Genomic DNA, 19,028 nt, shown 5'->3' with positions numbered 1-19,028 from the left:
ATAGCTCTCATCGCTAGCGTATAGTTCGGCATACCTCGATATGCAGCTGACTAGCTAGCCATTGTAGGTGTCCCATTTGGAGGGCTTCAATTGAATGTACAACTTTGAATACACACACTTACACATCGGTTGCATTACATATATTTTCACTGTAATGTACTACAGATGCATGCGGGAAACGCTGTCATATGTCGTATGCCTCGAGATAGTTTGTAATTTGTGTGGAAGGATTGAATAAGTTGGGAGGGAGGAGAGAAACCCTAAGTTTTCCAGAAACAAGTCTCTACTGTCGAACAGGTGTAGGCTGTGCTGTAGCCTCTTGGGGCAACTCACATATCATGTCACGAAGATTGTCAATGACTTCGGGCAAATTGCAGGGTAACTTGTGCGCGATAACAAATTGATAAAGGGCAAAAGCGGCTGAGAATGACGAACTGTAGCTGATGCTTGCAGCTTGCAGCCTGCAGCTTGCAGATCGCATATATGTGGTGTCGGCGGGAGGGAAAATGGCCATCTGTATCGAAACATCATGATTGATTGTTCTATTTGCCAACAAGACTCTAAATATTGTTTTCTGGGCTACCTGATCTAGCTAGAGGAAGCACATTTCACATCCAGCAAACTGTTATCAACCTAGAGATGGAGGAAATAAGTCAGTAAATGTGTTGTCAACACTGCAACAATTTTCAAGATAAACCCACATTTGTGCATGTGAACTGATCATCCCCATCGGGGCTAACGACATCAATATTACTGGCGTTGATATTTGAGCAAACCTATACAAGTCAGTTGGTGAGTTATATTCTGTGGTGTTCAAGGACCTACATCGGGACTTGAGCAGACAATCGTTCCAACATAAGGGTCACGTTTACCGGAGGTGACACCGTTGAAATTCTTGAAGACAATGTCTTCGATGGCAAGTTTGCTCTGTGTGATGTATATGTTAGTTAGCCTCCGGCAACCAGAAACAAGTGATAGTGACGCTATCAAAGTGGAATGAAAGTAGATAGTGACAAAATGAGATTGATGGATACGTACGGGGAACTCGTTGCAGAGTGTCAAATTTTTCTGGCCATAGCACTGGGTCACTTCGATGGCATAGTCGACATTGTCAATAGTCATGCCGTCGTAGGTAATGTTCTTCACCAGGCCCGATCCGCCGCCTCCCTGGAGATCGGTAGAGAGCGCAGCGGAAGCCCCAGGCCAAACTTTGATACGCGCACCATCCTTCATAATATTGTTAGAAACATAATTATCTCACCCGCGGCACTAAACTTACCGATGCGTTGAACATGGAAATATTATACACGAGCACGTTCTGCACAATATCAACTTCGCCCGGGTATTGGCCTAAAGAGCCAACAGAGATACCGTGGGAGCCGTTGCAATGAAGGTTCTGAACCAAAATGTCGGTAACATTGGGCTTGAATGAGACACAATCTTTGACATGGTTAGCAAAGGACGATCGGGTCAAATCTTTCAAGGGAACCGTACCATCTCCATTGTTGATCACAGAGTTCTGGATAACAATATTCGTCGAACGATAAAGGTCCCTATTGGAGGTGTTAGTTAACTGCAGCTAGCTTCTCTTTTAATGCAAATGAACTTACCATCCATCGGTGTTCTTAGCCTCATGCGCACTGCTGCTGAACCCACTGATATCAATTCCGTCAAAGAGGACGTTGGATGAGTTTGCCACGAAGTGATACCACTGAGGTGAGTAACGAAGGTTGAGAGGTCCAATAGTACCTCCATTTAGCCCAATTATACCCACCAGAATTGGCCGCAGTATGAGGGCATCCTTTGCATATAAGTCATACCAGACCTGACCGTTACCATCCAGGGTGCCCTCGCCGTAGAGATTGACATCCTCACCACCGAGCTGGAAGAACGTTGTGGCGTTTTGGTAGACCTGGCTGAAAGCATTTGCTTGCCAGTAATCCGTGTCATTGCTAAATTGAACATGACCCTGGATTTCTATTACAGCTTGCGTAAGTACTCACTCGTCTCGTATCGAACTCCAACGCGCATTGCATACCGAGATCCACATGCTTCAAGAAAGTCATGTCAAGTGCTTTTCCAATCGTATATGTCTTGCCCGCATCAAAAATGACCTTTCCTCCGTTGTTGCATTTCTTCAATGCGGTAAGAACATTGGCTGAATCGTCGTGTCCATTGCCATGGTTGGCTACATGACAGGTGCGAGTCCTGGCATGGCTGACCGGAAGGGGCTTGAATGAATGGTTTGGGTGGCACGCCTCGCTTCGAGAGTATTCCTTAGCCTCAACTGTGGTGCTGATTGACAACAAAAACCCCAAGGCCTGGGTCAAAGTATTTGAAATCTTCATCGTTGGTGTCAAGATAATCTAGGGGCTCTTAGTGGGATTGGCAATCTTCTTGGCTAAAGATAGGGTTTGGGAACTTCCAAGACAGCTTATATATAGTCTCGCCATTGACAATTTTTTTCCTCTGTTACTCCGATCTAGCTCGACCGGGATCAACGCTAAGCAGCGCCCTTGGCGGTCAGGAGATGGGGTAACCCCATCTCGTTCAATTTGCTCCGGGGAAACGAGCTAATGACTCCGCAATGTGTGGAGAAACCGGGGCATGGTCATGGCTTGTATGGTGAGTTTCCGTCTCGTCGAAGAGCAGACCGGGGATAAACTGACTGGCGTTACATGAGGGTGGTCCCCAAGCAAGTCTGATAGGAGGAATATCTGGCGCGATTTCCCCGATTGGGAGGAAAATCCCGGATAAATTGGGCAGAGCCAGTAGAGCCCCTAAATCCAATGTATTTCAAATGAATATAGATGCCGTCCGGCTTTCTTAATAGCAACGACTAATCAGAGGATAGTTAGGTTTACAAGCAAAATGCTACTAAAAATTCTTCGGAGTTTCTTGGCCACGTCTCGCAGAAGGAACAGTAACCAATCACTTTAAAACATGCTTTATATGTACAACAGCTGTCCAATAAAGGAGCAGATTCTAAGCCCGGGGGAGATGAAACAACCATTATCTCCAACGAGCGAGCTCACTCAACCCCGAAATCCTCCTAAACACCCACCTCAGCGCAGGTAAGATGTCCCTGTAGATACTGGTCTAGATGTATTCAGGAACACGCTTCCATGCCCCCTTACCGCCAACGCAGAATCCATTTCACATCTAAGTCGACTTCTCAACAGCCTTCTTCACAACGCCCTCGGCCGCACCGGCGGTGGCCTTAACGGAGTCAACAGCCTCATGCTCGATCTCCTTGGCGGCTTCGATAGTTGAATCAGACTGGCTGCGCTGCCAAAGGAAGATACGAGTCACCTGAACAGCACCCACACATCCGAGGAAGAAGTTCACAGCGGCGAGCCTATAGAATTATATCGTGTTAGCATTGGTGCCCGGCGGATCTGCTATCGGGTTCCACGTACAGAACGTTACGGGGCTTGATGATCATGCACCAGCGAGTCCAGATGGCACCAGTACCCATCAGAGCAGCGTTCTGGGTGAGGGAGAGCTTCTCGGCGGGACGAGCGAAGTCGGAGATACCGGCGATGACCAGACACCACTGTTGTAGGGATATATGTTAGCCATGATGCTCAGCAAGTGTATGGAAAATGCTCGCAGGATATAGCGGCGTTTGATAGAGATATTGTATCCGGAAGGGTGGTTCAGGGTATAGACAGCATATCAAATAAGGAAATCGGGATATCGTACCTTCATAACAGGGGCCCTGCAAAACAGAAGTTAGCGTCAATTCGTAGTAGCAATAAGACAAGAGAAGCAGCATGCTTAGAATCCTTACCAGAAGTGGACAGTCTTCATACCAACAGGGCTGTTCCATAGGCGCTGGAAGGCATTTTGCTGCTCACCAGCACCGGCTTCGGAGCTCTGCCAGCGGAAGCCCTGGGCACCCGGCCTGCGGAAGGGCGCGGAGGCATTGCGGAATGCAAAGCGAGCATTGTTCACGAAGCGGAAACCCACGCGAGACGACATGGTGATAGCTGGGATGGTGGTTCTAGTGAGAGGGAAGATGGATGGTCGTCCGGTGATCGGTGGAAGGGGGAGTTTTCCGTTGGGGAGGCTAGATAGGGCAATTAACCACCACAACCGCAGGCAGATGAAAATATAGTTTATAGAAGACAAAAGGGCTACTCTCAAGTAATGAGTATATTCTACTCCAATTAATTATCCCTCACTTACTATCTCTCTTGCGCTGTCGCTACCTATGACGCTTCAGATGTTGAAGCTGACATAAGCATATTGCGCTAGTTGATATTGGGACTAGCGGGATTATGGCTCTGCGCAGCGAATCAACGCCGTCGTGAATAATGCACTGCATCGCAGACTGTCTAGCAAGTCAATTCCACTGTTCCCACGCTCATCCTCCCGTGGCTCATCCGAGACCTCTATTTCCCTAATCCTTACATCTGCTTGATAATCTTGCCACCATGTCTGGCAAGTACGTTTTCACTCAAGGCCTGAAGGAGCTCCGCTTCCTCTTCTGCCAGACCTCCGAAGCGAGCGCGGCCACAAGGTGTGTACACCCTGACCCAAGGCGAATTGAGGTTCAGCCCACTGATTGACCTTCTTCTGTGCCTATAGGTCTTTCCTGAACCGCGCCTACCCGACTATGAAGAAGCACAACCCCCAGACTCCCATCATGATGCGCGAGGCCGCGGGCACCCAGCCTCGAGTCTATGCCCGATATGGTATGACAGGACACCTACAAGCCCATTGTGTGAGCTTTTTTTTATAAGCGAGTCAAGCTAACGCGATCGGTTTCTCTCAATAGCTTTCGGCAAGGAGAAGCAGGAAGCGTTGTCCGGTAAATATCCCCCACCAACCATAGTTTTGCATCAAGTTCCAATACTAATTGATGTTTTTAGGCCTGTCGGACTCCCAGATCGAAGAGCGCATTACACAGTTGGTGAAGCAGCAGCTATAGCTTCTTTTTGTTTTCCCTGCAGATATATTTTATGCCCCCGCGTTCCCACCATTCTACACCCATCTTCTGTACCTATAGATGAAATCGAAGCTCATATCCAAAAAAAATCCAATTCAATTACTTCCAGTGATGACTTGATGCTATCTCTCATAACGTGCTACTAGCATTGCCAACCTCGCCAAACCGATACTGCGCCCAGCTCATACTCCCCTCGGGGTATGTCCAGATCCTCTTACCCAGATCCTCACCCGCAGCACCAGCCCCAATATGAATAGGCAGCAGATGCTCAAATGAAGGATGAGCCTGGCGTGCATCTGGTCTCTTCAACAGCTCAGCCATGGCCTTCTGCCGTTCAGCCGGCGCAGTCGTCACAGCATCCTTGAGCGCCTTGTCAAAGCTAACAGCATACGGCATCGGGGTCGAACTGCCAAAAGCAAATCGCAGATCGCGGAGGTTATGCACAGCCATCCCGGACACGATGATCAGAATGTTCTGCTCGCGAAGCCTCGCGACTGCCTGTCCGAGGCGGTAGTGTTGGTCTGGGTCTTCGGTGTGGAAGAGCGAGACTTGTACAATGGGAACTTCCAGTGGGTTTGAGTCTGGCTCGAAGGCTGTGTTGTCCTCGTCAGCATTGGATCATCGTTTTGATGCAAACTGTCACATACCGCACTTGAAGCTAACCCAGACACCGTGGTCGAGTCCGCGCTTCACGCCCTCGGCCGGGATATCGGCTTCTTTCAACAACCTCAGCACTTCATTCGCTACCTCCTTGCTACCCACGTGTGGGTACTTCTCTTTATAGTAATGGCTTGGGAAGCCACCGAAGCTAAATCCAATCAGTAAGGAATTTGCAAGATAGCGGCTGGGATTTTGATATGAAACATACTCATAGATCAAATCAGTCTTCTCGACTGTATTCACCTGGATCGTATCTCGACCGGCTTGCCAATGCGCCGAGAATACCACCACAGCCTTCGGCTTGACCTTGGTGGTTATCTCGCGCCCGATTTCACCGAGCTTGCGGTAAGCTGGGTGGTCGGGGTCGTACATGATGTTTGGCTAGTGGGTATCATATCAGCATTTAGTCTATAGTAAGAACCAGGATATAGGTAACTCACCCCGCCATGGCTGAGGAAGTAAACGGGTGTCTTCATGCTGGGTTGTAGGTGATCGCTGGTGAAGGTGTTGGATTGTCCCTTCAGCGTCGCAGCTGCTGCAGCAGATGCTGAAGCTGATAGAGGTTCTGCCGCTGAGCGCGCGGAAGATCCGAAAAGGCGTCGGAGACCGAACAGATTGGCGGTGTCTCCCCAGAAGAGGGTAATAAGTACAGCCGCGAGGACGGTCAAAAGAGAGATGATAGTGATTTTGTGTCCGCTGAATAAATTTGGTGTTCGTGTTTCCGTGTCGTTATGTCGGTTTGGTTCTGAAGACATATATAGGTTGTTGAGGATGGAGCTGGCAATGTACTACTCAAAACCTAACGAATAGCAGTTTTATATCTAAATGTAAAGACAAAAATAGCTCGAGAACCTACCGTAGAACTAGAGCTGATTAATTAGATGTTTTGGAAGCGACGAGAGCCGATTATAAGGCTGAGCATTGGAAATTCAATCCATAAGCTGTGTGTCAGTGCGGAATTCACCTGCTGACAATTCATATATCCGCCTATAGCATTGGCTCGGATTTACGGATATCCTACATATAACATTGTGCGTATTAAAGTCGTTCAGCAATCTATCCATGTATACAAACACTACAACCAGTTCGGGGATATCGGCTCCATCGTGTCCGTTCCAGTCATGCACATCCAATTCGTAAAAAAAATAAAAAAAAAGAATAAGAATAAAATGGGGGAGGAAAGAAGAGCAATGCGAATCATGAAAGGGAATTGAAGGATAAGAAATAAAAAAAATAAGAAATAAAGTAATCAGTAGAAGAGAAGCGTTCTTGACCGGGGTGAATACATCAAGTGCCGGTGATCATCAGGGGAAATGCATACATGCAAGCCACATCTAAAGCGTGGCAAATCACAAAAGGATGAAAGGATGAAAATATCCAATTACATGAGGACGCAGTCCCCATCACTCTGCTTGTTAACGGCCGAGCGTGAGAGACGAGTCTTTTGCATTCGGCTTCCACCCTTCTTAAGGTCTTCAAGACGCTCACGAGCCTTGGGGAATCCTTGGGCTAAAAAGTAAAAAGGTTAGCTGGGGTTGAAGCGACAAACAGTCAAAGGGAAGTCGACTCACCAGCTGCACGCCAGTACCATCTCTTTGCGTCGTCTAGATTGGCAGCAGAGCCGATTCCGACCTCGGTGAAATACCCCATAGCATATTCTGCCTTGGCAAGACCTGCGGTGGCAGCCTTACGAGCCCACAGATAGGCCTCCGTGTCATTCTGCGATAAAATGCCCTCTGATCCGGTGAGATACCAGCCACTAAGGGCAAGTTCACTCTGGTGTTCACCCTGGGCCGCGGCACGGGTGTACCAGATTATACTCGTGCGGTTGTCAACGGGGCATCCCATGAGGCCGTATTCGTAGGCAGTACCAAGTTTGAATTCAGAGAACTTGTAGCCCAGTTCGGCAGCTTGGTGGAATAGCTGGGAGGCATACTGCTCGTCGCGGACGATGATGTCATTGCCGCCGGCGTTCTGATACATGAGGGCAAGCTCGTGGAGAGCATGCGGATTTTCCTCGTCTGCACGGTCAGCCGCCCGCTTGAGCCATGATACACCCTCCCGGGGGTTCCGAGGTTGACCAAGTAGTCCCTTTAGATTAATCATTCCCATTTTGTACATGGCGGGTGTATCACCGAGTGCAGCGGCACGCTTGTACCATTGAACCGCCTTAAATGGATCACGTTTGGTACCGCCACCTTCCTCCTGGCCAATCTCGCAGCATACGGCCACACGGTATGCAGACTGTGCGTGACCTTGTTTCGCAGCAGAGTGGTATAATGAGAAGGCTTCTTTGGGGTCGACTTCCAGTCCCATTAGACCCTCGCCGTGGCAGTCAGCCAGGAAAAACTGGGCTTCAGAGTATCCGGCTGTAACCAGCTTTTTGAGAATCTTGTGCGCATCCATCACGTACTTCTCCTTGGCCTTGGCTTTGGTTTTCGGGTCGAGTCTGCTGTTGTCCCCTACTAGAACTGTGGATGCCTCGGCCAGCTTTTTGGCGAGTAGAAGTTGAGTCTTGTGGTCAGAAGGATTGCCTCGCGCCTGCTGTTGCAGCCGCTGTATTTCTTCAATCGTGACCGGCGCCTGAGCCGCTCCACCGGGCACCATCATTGGCTGTGGAGCAGCGGGGGCTGGGACGGTTTCAGGAGCGTTGTACTGCCGAACCGGCGCAGGTTTTGACCCTTGATCATGGCCGGGGCGGAACGGGGCTGGATGGTGAGGAAGAGCGTCAGGATTTTGGTGAGGGTCTGACATATCCGCCTGGTCGTGGGGATAGCCTGGCTGGTTGGTCTGGACCGGGGAGGGGCCATGCGCATAACCGGCGTACTCTTCGTAGCCATTCGACGCATACCCAGCAGGGTTTGAGTGGTCGAAAGCGGGAGCAAGGGAAGACTCTCCAGGAATGCCAAACTGAAATCCCGCATTCTCAAACTGATTGGCTCCCTCTGCTTGTTGGAAATTTGGTTGAGATTGGGAGTGCACAGCCTCCACCCCGTTGGGAGGATACGAGTAGTCCCCAGGTGAAGAATTCGGACCATGAACTGGTCTCTTAACCGGTGTTGTTTCCAGGCCCATCTCATCAATCGGGGCGTGATGCTGAGGGTCTGGCATGGCATCGAAATTAGGCATATCGGGTTCATCGGCAGCAGCACCACTGGAGTCATAATAGCTGTCCAGAAATTCCTTGGGCGCATATGAAACACGATTGGCGGGCTCTGGGGGGATCATTAATCCAGCCGGGGGGATGATTAGGCCTGGGTCTATATCGTTGGGGGCACGAGATCGTGGGGGTCGCATGCTTCCAGCAGTATTAGGACGCATAGGAGGTTCGCCTACAAAATTCGCTGGGTAATCTGTTTCTTGGTAGGTCGATTGGCCTGGGTAGAGCGGTGCGGCTGGCGCGAGTGGTGCGCCTGGGGCGAGCGGCATCGTTGCGCTTCTTGGTGGCGGAGGCATAGACGAGCCCATGGAGTCTAGATAGTCTCTATCAGGTCGATCTGTTCTGCCTGAGCTAGCAGCTCGCACTGGACCCATTGGATAGCCACCTCGGCCCCGTCCTGGTGGAGGTCCGCGTGAAGGTGGCTGTCGCATGTCTGGTCTTCTTCCGTTAGAATTTGAAGTGTGCGGCCTAGGCGGGCCCCTGCCATTAATGTCCATTGCAGCCATATCTTGTTCTAGCCCTCGCGGTGGCGGACCGCGCCGATCCCGAGGGTCTCGAGGGTCTCTAGGACCTCGTGGGTCTCGTGGGTCTCTAGGACCTCTAGGGTCTCGGGGGTCTCGCGGGGCCCTCGGATCTCTTGGGTCCCGATTTGGAAAGGAGGGAAAGGGATTGTCGAATGTACCGCCGGGAGGTGGGCGCGCACCAGCTTGAAGTCGGTTAGTAGGCACTTTGCGGTCGCTGTCTGAATTCACATACGTGTTCTTGACCGCGATTGCGGTGGTAGTCTTCCACCGGGAGCAGGAGGATAGCCACGGCGGTCATCGTATCCAGGGCCTGGAGGTCGCCCATTTCCCGGGCCTGGTGGACCGGGTGGGCGCATCGAGCGTGGCTGAGATTGCGTAGCAGCATATGGTTGAGAACCGGAGGAGCTAGACTGGTAACTATATGCCGCATCGTCGTAGCCAGGGTCAGCCTGCTGGTAGCTACGGCTACTCATGCCACCGTCGCTGTATCCTCCTTGGGATCCATCTTGCGAATACCCTCCTGGCGATGTCACAGAACGCGGAGGGGGGTTATTGTATTGTCGCAAAGGCGGCGGCCTCTGCGCTTGATGTTGCTGGGGGTATGACATGGCGCAAGCCGATAAGCGTACTATACAGCGGTGATTCGAGTAGGTTTCGGGGGTGGTTCACGGTGCAAATCTTGTGGGTAGTCGCATGCAAGGAGGGGACAATTCGGTAAACCCCAAGGCTCCAGGGCTGCAATTCAGAATTAGCTCATTCATTTCACGGTCCATGGATATCCTGAGAAGGCAACCGGCCGGACTCCACACCGATCCTTACCTCGCGCAATGCCAAATCGCAGTGAGCAACGAGCCTGTCGCAAGCTGATCAAGCACCTGAGGGGGTCAGGAGCCACACCGGCCTATAGTAAATACAAGAAGTTCAAAGTAAATCAAGCGGGGGGCAGAATGATTTAGGGGCGGTCGGAGCAGGTGACCTTTAAATTAAACAGTTGACCCACACCGAGAGGCACTTTTCATAATTTTTTCTATTCTTTTCATGCTTTTCATGCATTTTATTCCCTTTTTTAAAAATATGGGTATCCAATCTCCTTTTGTGCCTTTTAGACTAACTACATTTGGTTTATTTTCTGAGTGGACTTGAATGGAAATCCAGTGCCGTCGATAGATTCTCTTATTATATTTCCATTCAAGACATACTTTGTTTATCGGCAACATACTCTTTCTTGAATACTTTGATACAATTTATAGTTCAATGTTATTATGCAGGTGTGTCATTGTATATGAAGGTACAGCCCCGTGGAAATTAATCCCACCCGGTGCCTGACGATCAGGGGGGGTTCGAAGCTGGGGCCCGGGTCCTGCAGACTTTCTCATCCCAAAATTTCAACGTCGACGGGACTTTGTTGGCATCCACTTGTGCTTCCCTAGTGATTATAGTCCGTAATACCGGCCATTCTGCCATTCTGCCATCCAACCCCATGAAGCTAGAAGGTCAAACAATGATGACTAAAGCAGACCCTGTGCCCACCCGTGGACCCGTGGAATGCAATCGGGCACCCCTGGAGGGCTGCCCAAAGTTGTAAAAGTAGTTCGGAGGTATGGACTTTGTAAGTAGGTGGGTAGTATAGGAGAACATGACAGACTCCACCTCTGTCTCGGAACACTTCCATAAGGACGTCACGTCACGTTCAATAAAAAAGTGACAAAGGTGAAAGTGTGGGGGAGAAACCTTGGAACACGAAAACGTGAGACATGCTCGATCGGGCAAAGCGTGCTGCGCCACATAGGCTGCGCCACGCCGCCTCCAACAGCAAATGAGAGCCGCGATGATGTTGATGATCTTCATCGGTCTCAGCATCTCTAGTTATATCTTCCCGAGTCATCCGAGAAAACACATCGTCATACCGAAAGCCTTAAATCGGTAATCAACATCCGACCTTCGGATTCACCATGTCTCGCGCCGGGTTATGGGCGAAGACCATAGCCGGGTAAGTGATACACGCCTCTGCACCGTGCCAAAGACTCGCGCTCACATTCGGTTCTCACCATAGTGGTCTCCTCATGGTCGTCGGTGGCCCCGCTTTTGTCGAATACCTCCGACCCTCCGACGAAGAGCTTAGGAAGCGATACAACCCGGATCTGCAGAAGCGCAGCGCCGAACAGGGGAACCGCAAGGCGCAGGAATTCGACGACTACGTCAGTAAGCTGAAGGAGTGGTCCAAGTCCGATAAGTCCAGTATGTCATGCACTTGCAATTTACCATGGAAATGATTATCTCCCGCGAAATCGGGTTCGCTCAGGCCTGAAAATGCATCAGTGGCTAATGGTCGTGACTCGAATTTTTCTAGTCTGGTACGCCGCTCAAGAAGAATTGGACCAGAAGCGAGCAGTGTTGGAGGCACAACGCGCACAGCAGAAGGAACAAACACGGACACAACAGGAGGAGATGCGCAAGGAGATGCTGGGTGAAAAATGATCTCCCGAGTAAAACCATCCCCCCTCGACCATTTATATGTGATCATGCTGTGCCCGCACACAGAATTTGATCTATCTACATCTCCAGCCCTCCGCCTCTCCTGCTACTGACTCAATCGCCCCTCCCACAATTGTTCTTTCTCATCCCGGGGCTTCGAGAGCCCGAAGTTTCTGCACTATCTGCAATCTTGGATATCCCTGGGTATATGTCATGATTTTTATTGGCTGTACGATACGTTTGCGACTCTTCCCTCATCTTTGCATCTACTGCCTCAATATTGGAGGCTTATATCAATGTACAACTACCGACATCCCCAAGTGTGCTTCTTCAATACCATACCATGTTCTAAAAGCAAATCTCGTTCCGCCTACTGCAATTGCACGCGTATATCTACACATTAGCATTTCAGGGTTTTCTCTATATCTACGCTAGATTGGCTAGGTGCTAGAATAAATGGGCGCATCTGCAGCGGGTGGACCACACCGCCTGCTTGGCTACCTCGTCGGGTGCAGAGGATGGCGAATCCTCTTGGAGGTTATCAACATAGCTCCATTAGCTAGTGAGTTTGTCATTATCAGCTGCACAGGTCGTGTTTTACATCTAAGAGTTGACAGAACTATATACATTTATGTCGGTATTGAAACCTCTCCACAATTTATGTAGAATGCCACTCACCCATGAACCCACCACCTAGAACACAGGCTTGCTAGTCGGTCAATAAGCTAGGACATTAAATAGAATTTATCAGGGCTCCGGGATCATCTTTGGTGTTTGGGGGAAATATCCCCTAGCCCTAGGGGCCAAAATCGCTGCCTAATACATGTGAATAAATTGGTTTGATAGTCTTCTTCCTCCCTGTCGCGGGGGTTACGGGGTTGTTGGCCACCTTGGTAGAATATGTGCACAGATATATATTCTACAACGAAAACATGCTGCTCAATGTCGCGAGAAATGTGTAGATCTCATGGAGCATAAAATGCTTCTTTGTTCTGTTTTTCCCTCGAAGTACAAGATTGCCACGAAATATTTGTAGAAAATCTTTCGCGCATGAACGCAATGGCACCAACACATATGTAGGTATCAAAACCGCAGCCATCTGCTCGCCGATCCCAGTAGTGCTCTTGTAGTTTGTATTATCGGTCTAGATCAACCTTAAATTCGTCTATAGGACTAATCCTATCCCATCCAGAATGATTATTAGCTATGCAATTGAGCGATGGAAGAGGAACCCATCCAGCCAAACTACGCAGTATTGTTGGCTTTTAGGGCATGCCAGACTGGGATCTTTGAATTGCATTGTTATGTACCCCAAAAGTGGATTCGGGTTGGAATTGTTAATGCTGCTTTTGCGTGGATTGTTTCTGTTTTGACAACTGATATCTAGACCAGATAATAGCAGCAAGTAGTATTATGAAACCCATGATCAAGGTATACCCCCAAAGGCTATTTTCAATGTTCTCACTCTGATCATGACCAAGTCATAGACCAGCAGAAGCATTGCCCTCTCCTCCAGCGGCGAGGGACTTCTCAATGAAGTTCTCTAGGGCATCAATTTCCTCGGGGGTCGCGGAGTGACCAAGATTTCTGTATGGGAATATCAAGTTAGTGAACCACCACAAACCGGAACAACAGCGGGCCAAAAAACATACTCGTATTGGTTGAAGGAAACATTCTCTAGGCCAAGCTCCTTAAGTTTAGCCACTGAGCCCTTCCCAAAGGCGAATGGAACAACGTTATCCTCGAGACCGTGGGCAAGGAAGAACGGCGTCTTCTTGTTGACCCACTCTTCGGGCATGTAGTTCTTAATCCGGTCGCTCAATAGCAGGTAGGACGACATCCCAAAGACACCGCCGAGCTTTTCCTTGTTAGTCACACCGGTGAACAGGGAAATCGCACCGCCCTGGGAGAACCCGCCCAGGATGATACGTGAGGCCTTGATGTTCTTTTGCATCTCTTGCTCGATGAGGGTATTGAAGTAGTCGCGGGAGCGGACAATTCCTCGTTCATCCTGGGTGCGGAGGGCTTCTTCGAAGTCCAACTAGATAGAGGGAGACGAAGGTTAGCGCTGTGAGTTTATTCGGGGTTTTTGGGAATGAACTCACGTCACCGCCAAGCTTGGTGATGTCGTACCATCCGGGCATGCTCATACCGTAGTTCTAATCGAGAGTTCGTCAATCAATTTTAAACTGAGGATAGGTATGAGTCTCACATACAACTGTGATCGGGATGTCGGGCGCATTGGGAAAGATGAAGGCCACCTCGTCGAACTTGCCGCGGCGGCGCCATGTCTGGGCAAGGGACACCCTGTTGGATTTTGATGGTCAGAAGCGAGGCTCACGAGTTTAAACCGGGTAATTGATGGAAATTTCCATACCATCCGGCGCCACTGTATTCAAATACTGTCAGACTCGATACTATCGTCTTATCTTCTGGCGATACACTTACCTGTCTCCCAACCCGTGGGCCATGATAACAGTAGCGGTGTGCTTCGTGAGCGCCGGAACAATGTACGGACCACGCGTCATCTTGAAAGTCGATATATGGTATGAGATGTACAAAGAAGTTTGGGTTAAAGGGAACTGGAGAGATTTCTCGAACTGTTGTTTCCCCACGTTTCTGCCGCCGACGTTATCGCCCTCTTACCGCCCATTTGATAACAGCATCCAAGATGACCTCGGGAATCCCAGCCTTGGAGGGCTCATCCATTGCATTATTAAACATTATAAAAGCTTGACTTAAGTGCTAATGAGCCCCAGTGATTACACCACTTCGATAGAGTATAACTCTTGCTTAGTCGACTCAACGACCTCATTCAAGAGATCAGCCTCCACAACCCCCTGTTGCCAAGAGACAGCTAGCACCAAACACCCATCTCCCCCAGTGACAGCTGACACCTCAATGGCATTACCCATCACACTAGCACACTGCGAAAAGACCATCCCTTTGATGGATGGCAGGTCGGAATTGGTTTGCGGGTCCAAAACACCGATATTTGACACCTCAAAGCTCTTATCGCGGTCTTTGCCAACTTTAGACAAACACAGTTCCTCCTGAAAATTATCGACAAATTGTAGTAGGCTCGTGCTAGCATTCTTCCCTTCCATTTCCAAGACAGACTGAATCGTCTTACGGGATCGTCTAGCCTCTGCCCACGGGAAGGAACCGTCGGACGGAGCGACTGTATCCCGGGAATATGTCTCTTCGTAGTCCTGGACCCAGACGCCGATTGACTCATCAGTGATAATATCTGGCAGCCAGCGCCGGCTTGACAGTGCACCGGTGCAGGCGAGTCGCGTGAACTCAGGCGGGATATGTGCGAAGATGGAGCGAGCAACGATTGTCTGCAGAAGTGCAGTGATCGTCGTACCCTCTTGTCGACATCTGTCTCTTATTGCACCGACGACTAGTTTGGAGAATGGCACGAGCCGTAGGCGGGTTTGAGAGGGGACTATGACCTTGGAGCCGGTCCATAGACCCGTGGGTCGTTGGGAGTAGATTTTAGCTTGGAATATTTTCTTGGCAAGATAGAATAAGGAAAGAGACATTGGATGCACAAGCTCGATGTTTGGCAAGAGAGGGAGCTGCGGTGACTTGATAATGGATTTAGTCTGATCAGAGGAGTCCATTGCCCCCAGGGCTCGTAGGAAGGTCTGGTGAAAGGCTTTTCCGGAGGTTCCATCGCCAATGGCGTGATGATATACAAACGCCGCAGTAAATTGCCGCTCATCCTCCACATCTAAAAGGACACAGACTCTCCAGAAGGGGTTTGGAGCCCTGAAAGGAGTGTTGTGTTGGGTTGCAAGCAAGGTTTGCAAGTCAAGATCTGGAGTAGGCTCGCCATCGGCTTCGGTAGCTAACAAGCCTGGTTTCCTGTCCTGGAAAGATACAACTTGGTCAAGATCAATTTCTGGCAGCCGCACGAAATAGGGGTCTTGTGTGTGGTCGTCTGCCACGATGGCGGATAGCGACGGATGTTGAGCTATTGCAGCCTCGCATGCCTGATAGACATAGTCTTTGACAGGAAGCACAAATGAATCTGGTAGGAAATAAGTTGCTGATACAGCAACATTTAAATAAAACCCGACCTGGTGGCGCGACGTTGAATATTGTTCCAATCGACCTGACTGGGGTCAGGCATTGTTGACTTTCGGAAAAGGTTCCCGACTGTTTTTGACAAGGATCTACTTACCAACAGGACGTAGTGTCTCGAGGTTCTCCATGATAGGATATAGCCTGCGCCCTGAAGAAAGAAGAAGAAGAAAAAAAAAATCTCTCTTGCTTGTTGGATGCCTAGAATGCTCGGAGACTAGCCCCTGATCTTTTTCCTAATTGCTTGTCAATCTACCCGCACACGTGACACTCTACTATGTATCAAGAAGGCATTTCTCTGCTGCTGTAAATGGCCACAATGGAATAGCGGAGTATATAGATACTTTTCAGTTTGCCAAAGTACCAGCTTCGCGAATGGCCACCTTATTCGACCTGCAAGATCGTTGAAGAATCAGCAAAGCATTGTTCGTTCCTATATAAAAGTGAAGAGATATGGATAAAAAAAGCAACTGCGATAGCAATTACCCTATAATGCCAGTCAAATTATTAACTGGGTTTCTGGTTAGGCAAAAGGATATTGCGTTGGAGTCAGTTTTATCGGAGAAAATTCAGTTTCTTCAAATGAGTGCAGTCTGAGGGTTGACCTGGTATGGAGTTGCTTCGCAAAATGTCTCACGGGTACCTACGAGACTAGCTAGGTAGGGTGGTAGCTGGAATACTGATTTGGTGGCTAGGGCGGTTATAACATAGCAAGAAACACACTGTTGATTGTTCTGTTATGAGCGAAGATATCATTGTTCATTATGCATCGCCAAACCCCGAGACCAAAGACAAATAGAGCAAGAAATCGAATAATCTGATTTTACAGCACAGTGATGCCACCGACGAGAGCAGCGCCAAGAACTCCCCAAGCGGCGGTTTGCATCGGCACAGCAACACCCTTGGAGGTGGAGGTGGAAGTGGAAGTAGAAGTGGAAGTGGACGAAGAGGATCCGCTCTGCGCTTGACCCCCAGAAGTAGACTCGTTGGCATTGCGTGAAGCAGAAGCACCGGTGAAAGTGGTGGCAGCGAGGTTGGTGTTATTGGTACAGGCAGATGGTGTCTGGTATGTGACGTCGGAAGAGAATTGGATATCGGCGCACTGTATTGCATTAGTATAGCACCATTAAGAGCCAAAATGGACGAAAGAGAAGTGAACATACAGCGTAGAGACCACCGCTCGGGTCACCGTTGGTCTGTACCTGAAGGGTAGCATTCATTCCATCGGTGAAATTACGCCCGATCAACTTCTGGTTGATCTCGACGTGAGGAAGGCAGAATTCGCCAAGGCCTTTGACCTGGAAAGTGGGCGAGAGGACGATGTTGAAGTTGTCTCCCGGATCGCTACCCAGAGAAAGAAGGACCTCGACGGCAGTCTGCGAATGGTGCATCTCAAGAGCGACGGGAAATGAGCCACCGGACAGAGGTAACTTGGTACGATTAGAGGACTGGCTCATTCCACCGCAGGGGAAATTGGGCATGGTATCCTCGTCGAAGCCACGAGAGGTGGGATACATCAGCTTGAAGTGTGCGGAAGCCAATGGCACGATGGCCGTGAAGGCGAGAAGAGAGAACTTCATTGTGAGTATGTTGTTGGAGGGTTGAAAAATGAAGAGAGGGATAAAGTGTAGGAATTTAGTTGGATAGGAACTAGTGTACTATAGAAAAAGTGGGAGAACCCAGCTCTTTGAAGTCTTCTATACGAGCTCTGCATATACAAGGTGAGGGAGTTAGCGGGGCCTGAAAAGGAAACAGGGTCCGCCCGTGAAGCCCCGTGGGATCCGAAATGTCGGCAATCATGACCTTTTCCCCTTTGAGATTGTGCATACTTTGGAATCTTCCGACAGCGTTATCCTGTTCCATGAAGTGATCATTGGAATCTACATTTCTCTTCCCGATGCTTCTTTGCCACGCTATACCTGGGAATTACACGTTCGGATCTAAAGATACTGTAACACACATTCCTCTTTCTCGACAATAAGTTATATCTCAGACCATACTCCAATAATAGCATGGACCTGCTGTTTTGGTAGCTCAGACCATACTTGCTCAGAAGTAAATTAAGCCTTACACTAGCGCTAGGAGTGGATATTACCCGATGGTCTAGTCCAAATATGGTTAGTAAATTAGCTCAATTGCGCGCGCAAGGCTTAGTCATAGGGTTGCATGCAGCTGTGGGCCGCTGAGAGCCGGAGATAGCGATGAAGAATTCAGTGGAATGAGATTTATGACAAGAACGATTCAAACTCAGGTCAATTTGCATCATTTTACCCCCAATTCATTATTCCCTAACGCCAGGCAGATGCTCAAGGTCATGAAAAACATCAACATGCACAACATGTGTCAAGAGAAAAGTCAAAGCTAAAATGCTCAATGTCCGTGCTCATTAGTTTGAATAAAACGGCCGACCGCCAATTCCCCGAGGAAAGCGCCCCCAAGCACCGAGCAGAAATAGCCGATGTTCATAGTCATGACAGCTAGCATGCTATATATGATATTAGCATTCATCCAATCTATGCTAGTAGATATTAGAACATACAGTAGGTATGATATGCCCACAATACATAGAAACAGTAGTGCTCGTGGTAGATCAACGCTAAATCGCCAGGGAATTGGCCCACGATTGATGTTGTGCACAACTTTGACTGACTCCTCAACGCCTTGCGCGGTGATGAGTGATGCGAGTTTTGCATCCGGGTCGGAGTCGATGTTGCCAGCTTCGCTGCTTTTGCCAGCCACAGTGACATATCGTCGGTTGAGATGTGTGGCGAGCCAGTGGCGCTCCATGGTTGCTTTGAAAGCGATGAGGCACCGGTCGATGATGGCGAGAATAATTAAAAAAATACATGTGCCTGCAAAGCTACCCGAGGATGAAGGAGTCCAAGCATTGGAGAAAAGTGGCGTATCGTGAGTATTTTTGAATACCATATCCATGCTCATAGAGCTTGAAGAGCTCATACTGTGCGAGCTAGAGCTGGTGCTGCTCATATCCATGCCTTCCATGATTGAGGGAGAGAGAATTTGAGAATGAACGGAATATAAGAGGAAGATAAGAAAAGTAAATAACCTTTGATGAAGTTTACACGACGTAACGACGCATCGACGCATTGACGCATTGGACCAAAACGGTGCGCACATGGTGGACCCACCTTTATCCAGTGGG

At 49.2% G+C, this 19,028-nt stretch overlaps 10 protein-coding genes across 10 annotated transcripts; 2 read left to right on the top strand and 8 right to left on the bottom strand.

Annotated features, from left to right (window-relative positions):
* Positions 1–588: 588 nt before the first annotated feature.
* N7537_004378 (putative extracellular exo-polygalacturonase) lies at positions 589–2,348 on the bottom strand (the record flags this gene model as incomplete). Its single annotated transcript, XM_056895435.1, has 7 exons — positions 589–633; positions 702–776; positions 826–927; positions 1,039–1,227; positions 1,280–1,553; positions 1,611–1,977; positions 2,039–2,348. The coding sequence occupies 7 exons, from the start codon at positions 2,346–2,348 to the stop codon at positions 589–591; spliced, it is 1,362 nt and encodes a 453-aa protein (XP_056755183.1).
* An 814-nt stretch (positions 2,349–3,162) lies between these two features.
* Positions 3,163–3,984, bottom strand: N7537_004377 (mitochondrial pyruvate carrier family protein; the record flags this gene model as incomplete). Its single annotated transcript, XM_056895434.1, has 4 exons — positions 3,163–3,358; positions 3,420–3,556; positions 3,706–3,721; positions 3,794–3,984. The coding sequence occupies 4 exons, from the start codon at positions 3,982–3,984 to the stop codon at positions 3,163–3,165; spliced, it is 540 nt and encodes a 179-aa protein (XP_056755182.1).
* A 455-nt stretch (positions 3,985–4,439) lies between these two features.
* Positions 4,440–4,936, top strand: N7537_004376 (L51/S25/CI-B8 domain-containing protein; the record flags this gene model as incomplete). Its single annotated transcript, XM_056895433.1, has 4 exons — positions 4,440–4,525; positions 4,594–4,700; positions 4,784–4,816; positions 4,878–4,936. 4 exons carry the CDS (start codon positions 4,440–4,442, stop codon positions 4,934–4,936), a joined length of 285 nt encoding a protein of 94 aa, XP_056755181.1.
* A 147-nt stretch (positions 4,937–5,083) lies between these two features.
* On the bottom strand, positions 5,084–6,369 carry N7537_004375 (DODA-type extradiol aromatic ring-opening family dioxygenase; the record flags this gene model as incomplete). The annotated part of the gene is made up of 4 exons (XM_056895432.1): positions 5,084–5,547; positions 5,602–5,762; positions 5,823–5,995; positions 6,055–6,369. 4 exons carry the CDS (start codon positions 6,367–6,369, stop codon positions 5,084–5,086), a joined length of 1,113 nt encoding a protein of 370 aa, XP_056755180.1.
* A 626-nt stretch (positions 6,370–6,995) lies between these two features.
* Positions 6,996–9,906, bottom strand: N7537_004374 (uncharacterized protein; the record flags this gene model as incomplete). The annotated part of the gene is made up of 3 exons (XM_056895431.1): positions 6,996–7,123; positions 7,186–9,480; positions 9,531–9,906. The coding sequence occupies 3 exons, from the start codon at positions 9,904–9,906 to the stop codon at positions 6,996–6,998; spliced, it is 2,799 nt and encodes a 932-aa protein (XP_056755179.1).
* A 1,306-nt stretch (positions 9,907–11,212) lies between these two features.
* On the top strand, positions 11,213–11,776 carry N7537_004373 (uncharacterized protein; the record flags this gene model as incomplete). Its single annotated transcript, XM_056895430.1, has 3 exons — positions 11,213–11,288; positions 11,352–11,536; positions 11,649–11,776. Exons 1-3 carry the CDS (start codon positions 11,251–11,253, stop codon positions 11,774–11,776), a joined length of 351 nt encoding a protein of 116 aa, XP_056755178.1. The 5' UTR covers positions 11,213–11,250.
* Positions 11,777–13,254: 1,478 nt separating this feature from the next.
* On the bottom strand, positions 13,255–14,301 carry N7537_004372 (palmitoyl-(protein) hydrolase; the record flags this gene model as incomplete). Its single annotated transcript, XM_056895429.1, has 6 exons — positions 13,255–13,360; positions 13,426–13,814; positions 13,879–13,932; positions 13,990–14,080; positions 14,151–14,162; positions 14,222–14,301. The coding sequence occupies 6 exons, from the start codon at positions 14,299–14,301 to the stop codon at positions 13,255–13,257; spliced, it is 732 nt and encodes a 243-aa protein (XP_056755177.1).
* Positions 14,302–14,535: 234 nt separating this feature from the next.
* On the bottom strand, positions 14,536–15,996 carry N7537_004371 (uncharacterized protein; the record flags this gene model as incomplete). Its single annotated transcript, XM_056895428.1, has 2 exons — positions 14,536–15,896; positions 15,966–15,996. 2 exons carry the CDS (start codon positions 15,994–15,996, stop codon positions 14,536–14,538), a joined length of 1,392 nt encoding a protein of 463 aa, XP_056755176.1.
* Positions 15,997–16,688: 692 nt separating this feature from the next.
* N7537_004370 (putative GPI anchored protein) lies at positions 16,689–17,445 on the bottom strand (the record flags this gene model as incomplete). The annotated part of the gene is made up of 2 exons (XM_056895427.1): positions 16,689–16,967; positions 17,029–17,445. The coding sequence occupies 2 exons, from the start codon at positions 17,443–17,445 to the stop codon at positions 16,689–16,691; spliced, it is 696 nt and encodes a 231-aa protein (XP_056755175.1).
* Positions 17,446–18,235: 790 nt separating this feature from the next.
* Positions 18,236–18,868, bottom strand: N7537_004369 (copper transporter family protein; the record flags this gene model as incomplete). Its single annotated transcript, XM_056895426.1, has 2 exons — positions 18,236–18,350; positions 18,405–18,868. The coding sequence occupies 2 exons, from the start codon at positions 18,866–18,868 to the stop codon at positions 18,236–18,238; spliced, it is 579 nt and encodes a 192-aa protein (XP_056755174.1).
* Between the last annotated feature and the right edge of the window lie 160 nt (positions 18,869–19,028).

The sequence above is a fragment of the Penicillium hordei genome (genome assembly GCF_028827395.1).
Source record: "Penicillium hordei strain IBT 12815 chromosome Unknown utg000002l_segment0_segment0, whole genome shotgun sequence".
NCBI lineage: Eukaryota > Fungi > Ascomycota > Eurotiomycetes > Eurotiales > Aspergillaceae > Penicillium > Penicillium hordei.
This window is presented reverse-complemented; position numbering and strand designations above follow the sequence as displayed.